The 15,405-nt window shown below is 44.4% G+C and overlaps 2 protein-coding genes and 5 non-coding genes across 7 annotated transcripts; 2 read left to right on the top strand and 5 right to left on the bottom strand.

Moving 5' to 3' along the window:
* Positions 1-6,497: 6,497 nt before the first annotated feature.
* On the top strand, positions 6,498-6,569 carry TRNAM-CAU (transfer RNA methionine (anticodon CAU)). The gene has a single exon. It is a non-coding gene; the product is annotated as a tRNA-Met (tRNA).
* Positions 6,570-6,871: 302 nt separating this feature from the next.
* On the bottom strand, positions 6,872-6,944 carry TRNAK-CUU (transfer RNA lysine (anticodon CUU)). The gene has a single exon. It is a non-coding gene; the product is annotated as a tRNA-Lys (tRNA).
* A 350-nt stretch (positions 6,945-7,294) lies between these two features.
* On the bottom strand, positions 7,295-7,367 carry TRNAM-CAU (transfer RNA methionine (anticodon CAU)). Its single transcript has one exon. It is a non-coding gene; the product is annotated as a tRNA-Met (tRNA).
* Positions 7,368-8,141: 774 nt separating this feature from the next.
* LOC103061245 (histone H2A type 2-C-like) lies at positions 8,142-12,620 on the bottom strand. The gene has a single exon (XM_088144205.1). The coding sequence runs from the start codon at positions 12,556-12,558 to the stop codon at positions 12,169-12,171; it is 390 nt and encodes a 129-aa protein (XP_088000331.1). The 5' UTR covers positions 12,559-12,620; the 3' UTR covers positions 8,142-12,168.
* A 355-nt stretch (positions 12,621-12,975) lies between these two features.
* Positions 12,976-13,394, top strand: LOC103061485 (histone H2B 7-like). The gene has a single exon (XM_007444262.4). The coding sequence runs from the start codon at positions 12,979-12,981 to the stop codon at positions 13,357-13,359; it is 381 nt and encodes a 126-aa protein (XP_007444324.2). The 5' UTR covers positions 12,976-12,978; the 3' UTR covers positions 13,360-13,394.
* Positions 13,395-14,251: 857 nt separating this feature from the next.
* On the bottom strand, positions 14,252-14,324 carry TRNAM-CAU (transfer RNA methionine (anticodon CAU)). Its single transcript has one exon. It is a non-coding gene; the product is annotated as a tRNA-Met (tRNA).
* A 310-nt stretch (positions 14,325-14,634) lies between these two features.
* Positions 14,635-14,708, bottom strand: TRNAI-AAU (transfer RNA isoleucine (anticodon AAU)). The gene has a single exon. It is a non-coding gene; the product is annotated as a tRNA-Ile (tRNA).
* Positions 14,709-15,405: the final 697 nt, after the last annotated feature.

Raw genomic sequence — 15,405 nt, 5'->3', positions numbered from 1 at the left:
GTCCTTTTGCTGGGTACATTCGAAAAGGAGGAGATAGGATAATGTTGTGGCCAAAACCTGGCTTTCCCAAAGAAACCAAATCACACTGAAGATACAACATGATTTGATTTGCATGCATACAAGCAATAACGCAGGATACACTGGTCCCCCAGCAAAGTTCTCTTACTTTGCTGAGCGGCCATGAGCAAACACAAACCAGGGCTTCTATATCTTTGCCCCACCACATTGCAAAGGCAAGACAAAAGAAAAGGCAGACACAGTGGAAATTACAGCGTGACATTGGAATATTTTAGATAATCCCGTCTGTGTGACCTTATGATTATTTATCCCTTCCTACTCAGTCAGCATGCTAGCCATACTAGCTTTGAGATACGGTCAGTGAACAGAAACCATTTGGTTTCCTGGGCCAGAGGTTGCTGGCTGAGTTTTCTCCCTGTCACCACTCAGGGTCAATTCAGCTTGCTGAGAATGCCTTCTTACAAGGCCACTTTGAGCAGTTCATATGCATTGGTGGGTGGAGCAGCTCTTAAGTTTGTTAGTGAATTCAGCCCACATGAGTATGGGGAGGGTACCTTCTACCACCATAATAGGTTAAGGATTAGGAACCTAAAACTGGTGTTTGTATGATTGATTGATTGATTGATTGATTGATTGATTGATTGATTCATTCATTCATTCATTCATTCATTCATTCATTCATTCATTTATTCATTCATTCATTCATTCATTCATTCATTCATTCATTCATTTAGAGAATTTATATGGCTACCCATCTAATATGTATAGCCCTGGGCAACTAACAACAGTCCATAAGAAACATAATAAAACCTTTATCAACAAAACGGAAAAGAAAGTTAAAATCATCATCACAACAACCAAGGCGCCATCACAGTCCCACAACCCAAACCACACCGATATTGGGCTAGTAACATCCTGGCCCAGGAGCTGGGGAAGAGCCAGGTCTTCATGGCCTTCTCGAAGGGCTGGAAGGTTGGTGTATTCCAGATCTCGCGGGAGTGTCTTTCACAGGCTGGTGCCACAACAGAGAAGGCATGTTGCCTAAGTCCCACCAGATGTCATTGTTTAATAGAGGGCATCTGGTACGTAACCATCTGGCAGATCTGGCAGATCTGGCAGAATGGGCAGAAACCCTGGAGGGAGGCAGTTCTGTGCATGCTGTTTATTGATGTCTGTGTGTGTGTGTTCATGTGTGTGCGTGTGTGTGAGTAGATAATCCCCTCTCACCCCTATGGGTGGTATCTGTCTTCCTGAATCTCAGGTCTTCTACAAGAGGCCTGGAAGCTGGAGGGTTCTGCGCAGTATCTTAGCTGTGCCTAGCACTGCACTCTTCTGGACAGAGAGCTCTGACGTTGTTCCTGGGATCTGTTGGAGCCATTCTTCTGTCAGATTCAGCCTAGTACAGCCAGCGCCACTGTTCAGTTGCACCACCGCTAGTCAATTTCACCACCTCAGGCATAGGCAGTCAGAGAAGGGAAAGGAGGCAAACCACAAGCTAATTGCCGGCAGGTGGCAGCAATTAACTCATGGCCGAGAGTAAATTGGAACCAGCAACATTGTAGTGCCGGTGGTTCCCCAGATGCCCCAGGCAACGCGGATTCCAATGCTTCAGGAACACAGCGATCCGGAGGCAATCAGCGACCAGTTGGAACCCGACTTAGGAAACCCCATTCCATCCACATGAGAAAAGCCCCACGAGCACACTGACAACGCGGACAAAAGACGATGATCATTAGGACAATGAAACCTGATGGAATCTGCCATTAAGGAGAGGAGAAGAAGATCACGACAAGCAGAGGGTGACCTGGGACAAGGGCAGGGATGGAACCCAGAGGTACTACGGGTCAAGGGGGGAACACTATAAAACTCTGTAAGAAACCATGCCAAGCCAATCCTGGCTTTGTCTGTAACCGTTACACATTATGCCTGAGTAAACTAACTTTCTTCCGAGCCTGTATCTCACGAGGTTTTTCTTCAGCACCGAAGGCAGCGATCCTTACATCTTCCAGCTTAGGAGTCACAGGCTTTAGTGCTCCTACCACCACTGGGACCACTTTGGCCTTTACTTTCCCCATCCTCTCTAATTCCTCCTTCAGGCCCTGATACGTCTCTAGCTTCTCATACTCCTTCTTCCTGATGTTGTTGTCACTTGGCACCACTACATCTATCACCACCATGGTCTTCTGGTCCTTGTCTGGTTGATTGGCCGGTACCTCCCTGTCTGTCTGGACCTGGAAGTCCCACAGGATGTTAGGCCTGTTATTCTCCATGAGCTTCTGCGGAATCTCCCATCTAGACTTGAGAGGGTCTAGCCCACACACTGTGCAGATGTTCCTGTACACAATGCTAGCTACTTGGTTGTGCCATTCAGTGTATGCTGTTCCTGCCTGCATCTTACACCCTGCCACTATGTGTTGGACTGTCTCTGAGGCCTCTCTGTACAGTCTGCCCATTGGGTCCTGTCTAGTGTGGTAGAGCCCTGCTTCTGTGGATCTGGTGCTTAGTGCCTGTTCTTGTGCTGCTATGATCAGTGCCTCTGGGCTGTCTTTAGTCCAGCCCTTTCCAGCCACTGATAGGATTTCCCAATGTCAGCCACCTCAGCTATCTGTCGATGGTACATCCCATGCAGGGGCCTGTCTTGCCATGGTATTTCCTCCACTTGAACTTCCTCCCATGTCTGCTGCTGCCTGAGGCATTCTTTCAGCAGCTCATCTTTGGGTGCCATCTTACTGATGTACTCCTGGATACTCTGGATTTCATCCAGGACAGTGGCTTTGACACTCACCAGACCCCACCCACCCTCTTTCCTCTGAGTATTGGACATGGGGTAGAAATCTCCACACATGATGAGCTTCTGGATCTTCACATCTGCAGCCTCCATGTTCTTCTTTGGCCAGTTCACCATACTGACAAGGTATCTGATGACTGGCAGGGTGTATATGTTGATGGCAGGGATCTTGTTCTTCCCATTGAGCTGGCTCTTTAGGGCCTGTCTTATCCTTTGGTGGTACTTGGATCTTGCTGTCTTCCTTGCCTCCTCATCTTGGTTCCCACGTGGCTGTGGGATACCAAGATATTTGTAGCTGGTCTGTATGTCTGCTAAGTGTCCCACTGGTAGTTCCACCCCATCAGTCTTAACTACCTTCCCTCTCTTTACTACCATCCGGCCACACTTCGCCAGTCCAAATGACATCCCAATATATTTAATGTAGATCTGTGTCAGGTGGATCAGCAAGTCAATGCCTCGTTCACTCTTAACATGCAGTTGATGTCATCCATATGGAGGAGGTGGCTAATGGTAGTTCCACTCTTGAACCCATATCCAGTCCTTGTGATTATCTGACTGAGGGGGTTCAAGCTTATGCAGAACAGCATAATTTTAATGGACAATTCTTGATGACAAGGAGCTTTAAATATACATAAATAAATATTCCTTTGCTGTAGGTGAAATCGGGAATGTCTAGGTGTAACCCTTGCCTTTTTGTGGTTTTGCTGGGTAGATTACATAAGGAGGAGATAAGATAGTGTTGTGTCCAAAACCTGGCTTACCTAAAGCAAACAGATCATTTTGAAGATACAGCAGAATTTAATTTGCATGCATACAGGCAATGTTATGCTTTATACTGAACCCACAACAAAGTTTGGATTTGCTGAGCATCCATGAGCAAACACAAAGCAGGGTTTATATATCTTTGGCCTACTACATTGCTAAGGAAAAGGGAGACACAGTAGAAATTACAGCATGACATTGGAATGTTTTAGATAAACAGAGGGAGGTGGGAAAGAGGTCAGGGATATGCCCATGATGATCACATGACCTGGGCTGACCACAGTGGCACGGCAGCACAGCAGTGCTGAAGCGGCCACAAATTTCCCAAATTTGAATCCCACAGGAGTAATGGGTTCCTGATTTTGGACGCATTCTGTAAGTTAGTCCACTTGAGGTACCTTAGTTCAAAAATTGTTGCCCTGTGACTCACTGTTTTGCCCAGTTGAAGGTTACAGACATGAGAGTTTTGTAGTATATAGTTAGCTAAGCCATTGCATGGCATAGTGAGGATTATACTCTTGAAGTGGTAGAGCCACTTATACTGTGGTTTGTGTTAATATGTATTCTGTCTGTGAGTTGGGTGAATAGGTATATTCTGGCTGCTGAAAATGCTGCAGCTCTTTCGGCCACCAGGAGATGGTGTAACGAGACTGATATTCAGCACAGGGAATAGATGGAGGTGGAAAAGTGTGCTAAGGAAGAAAGAAAGAAAGAAAGAAAGAAAGAAAGAAAGAAAGAAAGAAAGAAAGAAAGAAAGAAAGAAAGAAAGAAAGAAAGAAAGAAAGAAAGAAAGAAAGAAAGAAAGAAAGAAAGAAAGAAAGAAAGAAAGAAAGAAAGAAAGAAAGAAAGAAAGAAAGAAAGGGGAAGGGAAGGGAAGGGAAGGGAAGGGAAGGGAAGGGAAGGGAAGGGAAGGGAAGGGAAGGGAAGGGAGGGGCAAAGTAGAAAGTAATCTGGAACAGGGAATTCAAAAAGCAGCTTTGGGGTTATGAAAAGCCAAAGGGAAATGGAGAGAGAATAAGATACAGAGGCGAGGAGGTAGAGCTGGGAGGGGTAACTTTAAATTCCAAAGCACTGTGTTTTTGTAGAGAGTAATGAAGATGACCTTGACAGACCCAGGCCAGATTTTAAAGCCATTATTTTTCTCCTGTCTCCTGGAGCAGCATCAAACCATTCTGCCCCATCTTCTACGTTATAGCCCTTCCGGTGCTTGACAACAGCTATCATGTCTCCCTTAAGTCTTCTCTAGGCTGAATAGACCCAGAACCTCCAAGAGGTCCTCGTAAGGTCCTCCAGTTTCTCACCATCCTTTCTAAAATGCTATGCCCGGGGTTCAATATTTTAGGTATGAACAACACAGAATCAAAAGGAATGAGGACTTATCTTGATCTTGATCTTATTCTTCTGTTGATGCATGAGGATTTCATGATGATTTGCAGTTGCATCACGCCATTAGCTCAAGTTCAGCTTGGGAACCCTCAAGACACCCAGATCCATTCCGCACGTTCTGCTTCCAGCATGGCCTCCCCAATCCTATTCACGTCGCCTTTGATTTTTCATGTGTCTGGGTGGAAATGAAATCCCATTATTCCAGCTTGCCAAGATCATCCCCAATCTTGCTTCCACCCTGTAAGATGTCCTCTATCTCTTGCAAACATGTGTGCACTGCAGATGTGAAACTTGTAGGCATTTTTGCAAACTTCTCAAGGCGTTTGAAAAGGGAGGCCTATCAATCAGTCAAGGTGCTTGGATGAGATGCTCTTCCCCAGCAATTACACTGAAAGGGAGGAAATCTTGCTGATGAAAAATGCGTTTCTGAATTCTCTTGATTTGGAAAGGAAACATGGACCAGAGACCATAATAAAAATAAAACAGCCCTTGAGTCTTTGGTTGAGAGCAAGGGTTTCTGCAGAGTCCTCAGCTAGCTGAGAAGATGACAATAATAGTAATTTGAAAAACAGCAGTCCTGTTGACCAGGGGAGGGGATAGGGAATCTAAACTTCATTACAGTAATACCTCAGTTCATGAACGCTTCTGTTCACGAGCAATTTGGTTCGCGAACAGCAGCATTCGCAAAATTTTGCTTCCGTTTGCAAACTCTGCATCGGGTGACGAACATGACTTGCGGCCATCTTCCCTGCTCTGACACGTGGTCGTGGCTTCCTCCAGGTGAGATCACGGTCGCAGACAGACACTTGCTGTGAAGTTTTTTGGTGTGCTTTTTAGCACATCCAGTACATCTAGCATGGCTCCAAAGAAAGTGCAGAGCAAGCATGGTGGTAAAAAGAAAGTGCAGAGCAAGAATGGTAAGAAGAAGGTTTTGAAGAAAATAACCATTGAATTGAAGAAGGAAATTGTAGAAAAGCATGAGCGTGGTATTTGTGTGATCTGGCCTCGGAGTACAAGATGGCGAAGTCGACAATCTCGATTATTTTGAAGAATAAAGATGGTTTAAAAAAAATACATATGGTTCAGAACGGATTAACCTTATTTACACTGAACCTTATGGGGAAATTTGGTTCGGTTCGCGACCAATTTGGTTCGCGACCAGAATTGTGGAATGAATTAAGTTCGTGAACCGAGGTACCACTGTATTTATTTAGTATTGAGATAGAATAATAGCTGCACACATTCAAACTGCAAGGTTTAAAAAAAATCAGTGCATGGATACAGGGATGTCCACAGGAAAGAGGTCCAAAAAGTCACCATGTGGGGCCACAACTATGCATTATAAAAAGGGGGCGGGGCTTTGATTGCATGGTTGTGGCCCCCACCCTGATTTTCCAGAGGACACCCCTGTATGGACAGCAGGCGAAACTCTTCCCTTCAAGGAGAGCACGGGAGTTTAGGAGGTCGGAAAAGCCTTTTCTTGAGAAGCTGCACACAGAAGCAGGCTTTTTTGGGTGATTGTAATAGACCGAATTCTATCACCAGCAGAGTGGCGCAGCGGAAGCGTGCTGGGCCCATAACCCAGAGGTCGATGGATCGAAACCATCCTCTGCTAATTGTTTTCCCTCTCTCCAAAAACTCCTTACATTGACTTTTTATTTTTTTAATGTTGCTAGCGACTCTTTCCCGACACAGCTTTACCCTCTTTCCCGTTCCTGAACACTCGGTCATCAACGATATGGATTCACCGTTCCATTACTGTAAACCAGCGGAGGGAAAAAAAATTGCAGCGAGGGACATTTCCATCGGGACCTATCAAGGCCAAAGCGTGCTTTTTTAAAACTTTGTACTCCAAAGCGTCACGCTAGGATGGGGGTGGTTGCTATTTACAGGAAGGTGTGAAGAACAAAAGCTGTGCGCCCAACGTGGGGCTCGAACCCACGACCCTGAGATTAAGAGTCTCATGCTCTACCGACTGAGCTAGCCGGGCTGTTGCAAAGTAGCCCCGTTTACATAAATTTACTCCGAGCTAGGTTAGGCATGCTTTCCTTGCTACCTTGCAGTCAGGGGAAGTAAATGGTGGTCCGAAACAAGGGCTCCATCTTTTTCCCAGGTTGAAGAAACACGATGTTCTCAGCCAAACTGCAACCCCTGCACAAGATCTCGCTGTGCGACGGGGGGTGGGACTCCCACCACCCTCTCCCTCTCCCTCTTAAATCAAAAACCTGGAAAACTCACTTCGAAATGTTAGAAGACTCAAGAGGAACGTGAGCTGTACGCTGTAATTTCAGTTTAGCGAGACGTTTTGTTTTTAAAACTCCCCCTCCCCCCCAAAAAATATGCCCTCTCTGAGGCTCGAACTCAGGACCTTCAGATTATGAGACTGACGCGCTGCCTACTGCGCTAAGAAGGCACATGACGCAATATGTTGGCATCTTCAACCTAGAAGTTACAGCGATGTTCTATTCCCCACTCAGAAGCAAGGGATAGGTGGCTTAAACCGCCTTTGGGAGTACCCCGATTCCTCTCTCTTGGACCCTAAAGGCGAGCAGAAGTCCTAGCCAACCCTATTCTCCACCGATTGCCCTCATTCCTACTGTTAGGGTCCAAATCAGGTGTGCATTGATCGGCTTTATTTCTCAGCCTTTCCACTCCAATGGAAAACTCAAAGGACTTTGATCAGTTTGGAAGTTTCTGTTCTTTTTACTGTTTCGTGTGCAGCCCAGAGTTGTTACAATAGGGGTGGCTATATCAGTCTTATTAAATAAGTCAATGGGGCGGACAAGAATTGGCAGGATTCAATTTGGAGTAAACGCAGACTGTCTGATGCAAACAACCAGGCTCAAACGATCCTACTTCGGACACATTATGCAAAGACCCAACTCTCTGAAAAGGCTCTCATGCTGGGAAAGGCGCAAGGAAAGGGAAGAAGAGGAGGACCAGCAGCGAGGGGGATGGACTCAGCTATAGTAGCCATGAACGCACCCTTGGGAGACTTGAAAGAACAGCTTAGGGATAGACTGGCATGGAGAAGATCTATCTGTGTGGTCGCCAGGAGTCAGAAATGACTCGATGGCCCATAATCAATCAATATCTATAGTTTTTTTTTATATTGTATTGCTTTTTAATTAATAACAAAAAAGAAAAACACAATGGTAATAATGATGGAGATACATACATTGTCGAAGAGAAAAAACTAAAAAGGTGCTTTACAAAAAAGTGAAAGAAATACAGCAAAAAATAGTATATGTCATTATAACAGTAAACAATTACAGTTCTATCTGTAGCAAATATTATTCAAGTAAGTTTATCTATCTAATGCATTTATATGACAATCATGTTTTTTTAACCTACTGTAATTTGTATAAATGAGTCCCATATTTCATTATACTTGTCCATAGAAAGTCTACGTCTGTAGGCAATCACCTCATAAGTGGCAAGCACAATCAGGTCTTCAATCCACTGAATAACTGAGGCCATAAATTTATCTTTCCAATGCTGCAATATCAGCCTTTTGGCCATAGTAAGGGCATGGAGAATCCATTTATATTATCCAGTTGTCAAGTTCCATGTACTAGGTATGTAATTCAAGAGAATTATCCTCTGAAAATTTTAGCTTTTGTTACACAGTCACATTTATATGGATTATTACTTTCTCCCAAAACTTAGTAAGTATAGGACATTGTAAAAACATGTTTTAAAGAGGTATTGTCCTTATTAAATCTCCAACAAAATGCTGTCATAGACAATTCTTTGTATAAGACATAATAGAGTCTGGTAAATTCTCAATACTATTTTTTGTTGTATAAGTCATAGTTTAAGGTCAATTGACACTCTTGCTATAGAGGTTAAGACACTCTCCCATTGATCAAAAATTCGGAAAATGCCTAACTTGACTCTTCAGGCATGTCTCACACTCACACACGAACCAAAGAGAAACAATTCTTTACATATTCATTTATTTTAAAAAAATATACAGTCCAGTCATGTGTGGTGCTATGTATTATATAAAGAAACGTCAAATAATTACAAAAAGGAAATACAAGTAAAACAAACTCAGTTTCTTTGGTAACTCAGACAGGGAGAATAGTTGTTGTTGGGTGTTGGTGAACACTGGCATGTCACCCAAAACATCATGGCATGTCATTTTTGACACGCATGTCCTAGGTCTAGGCAATATAGGAACCTCTAATTCTTTATTCCACTCATCTCTCAGCATCTGCATATCAAATTGATCTATTGATAACAAATATCTATAAAAACTAGAAGACTTTTTTTTAGTTTTAAAGGATTTAACAACTTGTTAAACAATTAACAATTTAGCATGGGAAAAAGGATTGAATCTTTTTTTATTAGACATTACATTACATAGCTTTCTGACATAATTGTTTCCAGAGATACTAGAGTTCTATTGTATTTAGATCCTAATACCGTCCATCCAACCAAAGGTATTATATATGTATATTCCAACGTTGCCCAAATCGGAAATTTAGCACCAATTGTTGGTTTCCAGTATTTAATACTTGACAGTAGGTAAGCTTGATGATATAGCTCCAGATTCAGAAAACAGAATCCTCCCTCATTAATTGGCAATTGCATTTTCTGTAAAGATATTCTTGGAATCGAAGAACCCCCTAAACATTTTCTAAACAAAGAATTTATTTTCTGAAAATATTTTCCAGATATTTGAACAAGAATTCCTCTCAGAATATACAGTAAATGAATCTGGGAATAATTTTCATTTTAAGAGTGTTCACCTTTCCCCAAAGGGTGAGGTTTAATGACCCCCATCTATCCATATCTGAGGAAACCTCTTTATATATTCTATTTATATCATATGTTCCTGAGTTATATCCTTTGGTATACATATAATATTTAATGCATTCGGTACAAACGCAGAATTGATATTCCTTAAATGGATGGGTAACCAAATTTTCACCTACTGGCATCAACTCCAATTTGGACCAGTTAATAGAATATCCTGCTATTTTACTAGAGGCATCTATCATTTGCATCAACACTGGGATAGTAGTGTGAGGTTTAGGAATAAAGAATATTGTCTGCAAATAAAACCAGTTTATATTCAACCGAATTATGCACTACTCCGTAAATCTCCCCGTGTTGTCCACGAGCACAAGCCGAGGGTTCCACGCAAATATTGAAGAGCAACGGTGAAAGTGGACATCCTCACCTAGTGTCTCTAAATAATGGGAAAGTAGCAGAAAACATACCATTAACCTTCACTTTAGATGTGGGCGACTCATATATCTTGATCCATTTTATGAATTCCAAAGGAAATCCGAATCTATTTAGTACAGCAAACATATACAGTTGATGTATTTTGTCACAGGCTTTTTCAGCATCTAATGATTAAATTATAAATTGATATTTATTTGTATACAAATCTATTAGATCTACAACTAACCTAATGTTGTCTGCTGCTTGCCTAGTTTTCTTACACCCAAATCCAAGAGGACCAGATGCAAGTCCACCCACGCCCTGGAAGACTTTGGAGCTGGTCCTCTCCCGGCCTAGCCTACCTCACAGGGTTGTTGGCAGGGCAAGAAGTAGAGGAGTGCTACTTAGCTTTAAAACAGGGATACGTTTAACCAAAATCAATCCAAATAAAATAAGTTGCAAGGCAAGCTACTGGTATTTGATATCATCAACTGTGGGGTTGGCTAGTCCCTCAGTGGCCTGGCGTTGCTGCCTTGAACCATCGGCCTCCTGGACTTCTTCCCTTTTATTTTCGTGAATGTATTGTGATAGGTTTTAATTGTAATTTATTTATTGTTTTAACAGGTTGTGAGCCACCCAGAGTCCCCCATCGGGGGGAGATGGGCTGGGGGACAAATTTAATAAATAAATAAGGGTTAGCAGTAAGTCCCTTTAAATATAACAGGATTAAACAAGAAGGAAAAGCAGTAACAATACTTTCTTGGTACAAATCCTGGTCAGATTAGCCAGCAGGTATCTGTGTATTCCAGTGTTCCTCAACTTCAGCAACTTTAAGACGTGTGGACTCCAGCTCCCAGAATTCCCCAGCCAGCAAGCAATATTTTTAAAATGCACTATTTGTCCTAGGAGGAATTGAACAGATCCATTTCTCCCCTTCGTGCCTAAAGCAAAGGCGCATTTGTCGTCTCCGCTGGCGGCTACGGCCGGCTGACACTTTTCCCTCTTTTCAAAATTCCCGCGCTTGCAATGATTGGCTCAAACCCCTTTTCAAAAACCCCCGCGCCGGCTCGATGGGAGCCAATCGCCCTTCCTTCTGCGTTCAGCATTTTGCTAAACAAGGCGCCTTGTTGGAAAGTGATAGAAGAAGCCGCGCTAGTCCCCGGCCGCCTAAGATCAGGAGCCGAACAGCGAAAAGCATAAAGAGTTGATGCTTTTTAATAAAGCACGTCGGTCCGAAAAGGCGCCGGCAGACTCCTGATTCACCCGAAAGTTGTTACTTAGGTATCCTCGCGGCTTCTTAATTTAATGTAACTTTGTGGCCTCTTCTTTTGAACATTCGCTTGAGATAGAAACATGTTCTCAATTTCTCTCCAAGATGCTCCCTAAATGGGCCAAATTGCCTTGAAGACGTATTTTACACCTAAACGCGTTAACTTCGTCTAACAAGAGCTATGAGTTGTATTCACACATCTTTCTGATGCTTCTGGAGTTAATCCGTCGCCCGGATTCCCGCAGACGATGGAACCGCGAATTAAACAGACCTTAAAAAAAATTTTTAAAAAACGTAAGGAAGCTAATCCTAATCAAGCGGGGTGTAGTGGGCGAACGTGGCTGCCAAGTTTCTGTGCGATCTAGTCAAGGGTGTTGTGTGAACAAGGCCGTGGATGAAATGAATGGAACTGGGTTTTTAAGAAAGCCACGTTTTATCATTTATTTGGCTCAGCTCGGAAAAAAAGCGGAACGCGAGTCGAGTCGCGGTGGGCGGGGACCCTCGGAAAAATCCAGCCTGATTGCTAAGCCCCCAAGACTACTTTATTTCTCAACTTCAGCAACTTTAAGATGCGTGGACTTCAAATTCTGCTGGCTAGGGAATTCTGTCATTGACACGACATCACCGGGATTCCTGCTCGAAGTAAATTTCCACCCAATCCCAATTTCTGTTCTCCCAGCTCTTTCCATGAAAAGGTGGGTGGCTCTTAAAAGAGCCTTTGGTGTCGTTGTGGGCGGCGGCGGGGCAGCGGGCGGGCCGGGGGGCTCTACTTGCCCTTGGCCTTGTGGCTCTCGGTCTTCTTGGGCAGCAGGACGGCCTGGATGTTGGGCAGGACGCCGCCCTGGGCGATGGTGACCTTGCCCAGCAGCTTGTTCAGCTCCTCGTCGTTGCGGATGGCCAGCTGCAGGTGGCGCGGGATGATGCGCGTCTTCTTGTTGTCGCGGGCCGCGTTGCCCGCCAGCTCCAGGATCTCGGCCGTCAGGTACTCCAGCACCGCGGCCAGGTAGACCGGGGCGCCGGCGCCGACGCGCTCCGCGTAGTTACCCTTGCGCAGCAGCCGGTGCACGCGGCCGACGGGGAACTGCAGCCCGGCGCGGGAGGAGCGCGTCTTGGCCTTGGCCCTCGCTTTGCCGCCCTGCTTCCCACGTCCAGACATTCTGATTCAACTCAACGAAGATAGAAGAAAAAAAGGCAATTTTCAAAGTTCCGAATAAAAAAACCCGCCTTGTCCTGCCCTTTATATACTATTTCAAGGTCTTGCAAATGCTTTTTTTGATTGGTCCACTTTAGCCCCCAGTGTCCAATGACCTTGGGCCCCCGGACTAACCAATGACAAAAGGACTTCTGAAAAATCAGCCAACAGAAGAGAACGATGCCCAGCAGTCGACCAATGAGAACTCACCGCCGGCAAAACCAAAATTCCGGGAAGTTTTTTCTTTCATTTTTGCGTCAATGCGGATGTTAGCCAATAGCGACGAGAGCGTTTTAGGCGCCTCATTTGCATGTGGGCCCTATAAATAGAAGGCTGGCTGCTAAGTTCCGTTTAATTTTTTCTGTTGTGTGATTAGAGTAAAACATGCCCGAGCCGGCCAAGTCCGCCCCCGTGCCCAAGAAGGGCTCGAAGAAGGCCATCACCAAGACGCAGAAGAAGGGCGACAAGAAGCGCAAGAAGAGCCGCAAGGAGAGCTACTCCATCTACGTCTACAAGGTGCTGAAGCAGGTGCACCCCGACACCGGCATCTCCTCCAAGGCCATGAGCATCATGAACTCCTTCGTCAACGACATCTTCGAGCGCATCGCGGCCGAGGCCTCCCGCCTGGCGCACTACAACAAGCGCTCCACCATCACCTCCCGCGAGATCCAGACGGCCGTGCGCCTGCTGCTGCCCGGCGAGCTGGCCAAGCACGCCGTCTCGGAGGGCACCAAGGCCGTCACCAAGTACACCAGCTCCAAGTAGCTTCTCTTTCCCGCAGAGCGAAGAGTTCCCGATGCGAGCACCAAAGGCTCTTTTAAGAGCCACCCACTTGGACAAGGGAGGAGCTGCTGTTACTGGGGCAGCGTCAGGGTCCATCTGATAAGAGCAATGAGAACCTTGAAGCTCTTCAAAAGAGGGACATTATCCCCCGAAGTTGAAGGGAGGAGGGTCCTCTTCATTAGGCCACACTCTAACTATGATTAATGTGGCTTGGAATCAACTTCAAGCCCACTAGAAACCTTCTTTAACTAGCTGGATTGATAAAATAGTTTTTAGTGGGCTTAAAGTTATGGGACCTGTAGTTTTTACACGTGCGGACAATGCCCTGAGAAAAAATGGCTTACACATAAATTGAATTAAACCTACATCAAGGCAGCCCGCAATTCTAAAGTTGGGCGTCTGTAAACATCTATAGATGGTTTAGAACAGTTTTTCTCAACCTTGGTGACTCTAAGACCTGTGGACTTCGGCTTCCAGAGTTCCCCGGCAGCACCAAGGTTGAGAAACACTGGCTTAGCAGTTGCATGTCTCTGAAATCAGAGTGGCTTACATGCAATAATATAGCAATAAATTTTGCAAACTGAGTTAATAAGGAAAGGGGAAGGATCAATTGGGCTTCCTGGGGGGTTAACATGTTTTGCAATGATGCATTTTCACACCGCGGTCCACCGTTCTCTTGCTTAGACTGAAGTTCTCAGGAGTCAGTACAAATCAGTTTCTGAGTCTTTCGCTTGCTACGCATTTGCTGCTTGGGCTTGGGCTCGGAGGTACCCACTCCGAAGGCAACACATGTAAGTATTTTGAAACTTAAACGAGAGTTTTGTGCAAGAAAGTGAGAGAAATTATTCGCATTTACTCCTTCGGAAAAAGCTTCTGCCTTCTCTGAGGTTCGAACTCAGGACCTTCAGATTATGAGACTGACGCGCTGCCTCCTGCGCTAAGAAGGCGCCTTAAGAAGATTTTGAACTTTGTTTAGGAAGTGCCCTTTTGCCATCAATTTTCAATTTTTATGTTAATTCTTTTTTCTCCTTTTCCTACCAAGAGGAGCTGCTCTCCAACAGAACTTCCAACATGTGCATGGTTAACACTGTCAAGCTACACTTCCTCATTGCAGTCAACTTCTAAAATGCGGAGAATTACATAAAACTTCTGCTTCCAAAAGGTTTGCGGAAACAAAAGCAAGCCACAGCTCGGGCGTTCCGCTTTCCAAATCGGAAATGCTACTAACATAGTTTTCTTGGTCTTAAAATAAGCAGCTGGCCCGTACGGGGATCGAACCCGCGACCTTGGCGTTATTAGCACCACGCTCTAACCAACTGAGCTAACCGGCCATCTGTAACAACAGCCTGCTTAGTTTCTTAGTGAATCTAATCTAGTCGAATTACAACCAAATTGGTATCGGTATTACCTGGTTTCACTACATTGTTCAATCAGGATTCCCTGAACCCCTTGGTTTTCATCAAGGATTGCCCTAAGCACCTTCTCATCCTTACTGCTGCAGCACATTTTAAAACACCAGCCTCCATAGAAACCCTTTAGTTTTTTTTTTTAATTTATTTTAAATGGTATTTATTCTCAAATTAATGCTCTGTTTTATTCGAACACTGAAGACAGCATAAAGCTATCTTACAAAGTGTAAAATACCAGTGAAATAAACCCAACTAAACCTGATCCTTAAAATGAGTAAGAATTTAAATCAGAAAGTAAACGTTTCCCCTTTTTCCTAAATTCTGAGTGGGAGACAAATATGACTCCTTTTAGAGCTGCCAGAGAAGGTCCTTTCCCGCATACTCAACAAGACAGTTTTGATGATGGTGGGAAACACTCATCTAAGCAACTGAGCAGTTTCACCAAGACAGAGGCAGTCCCTTAAACAGTCAGGAACCAAGAGTTTTGTCAACACGAATGCCCTAAATTGTGCCCAGTTAGCAACTGGTAAACAATGAAGATCTTCCAGTATAGGTGTCATATGTTTTCTGTCCCTTGCTTTCAGATATTGGTCCTGATAGCCCTTTACGAAGTACAAGA

Source organism: Python bivittatus, unplaced genomic scaffold (genome assembly GCF_059951505.1).
Source record: "Python bivittatus isolate LINGU-HERP-01145 unplaced genomic scaffold, Pbiv_v1 ctg000430_np1212, whole genome shotgun sequence".
NCBI classification, from domain to species: Eukaryota; Metazoa; Chordata; class Lepidosauria; order Squamata; family Pythonidae; genus Python; species Python bivittatus.
Note: the sequence above shows the minus strand (reverse complement) of the source record. Positions and strands in the feature narration are given on the sequence as shown.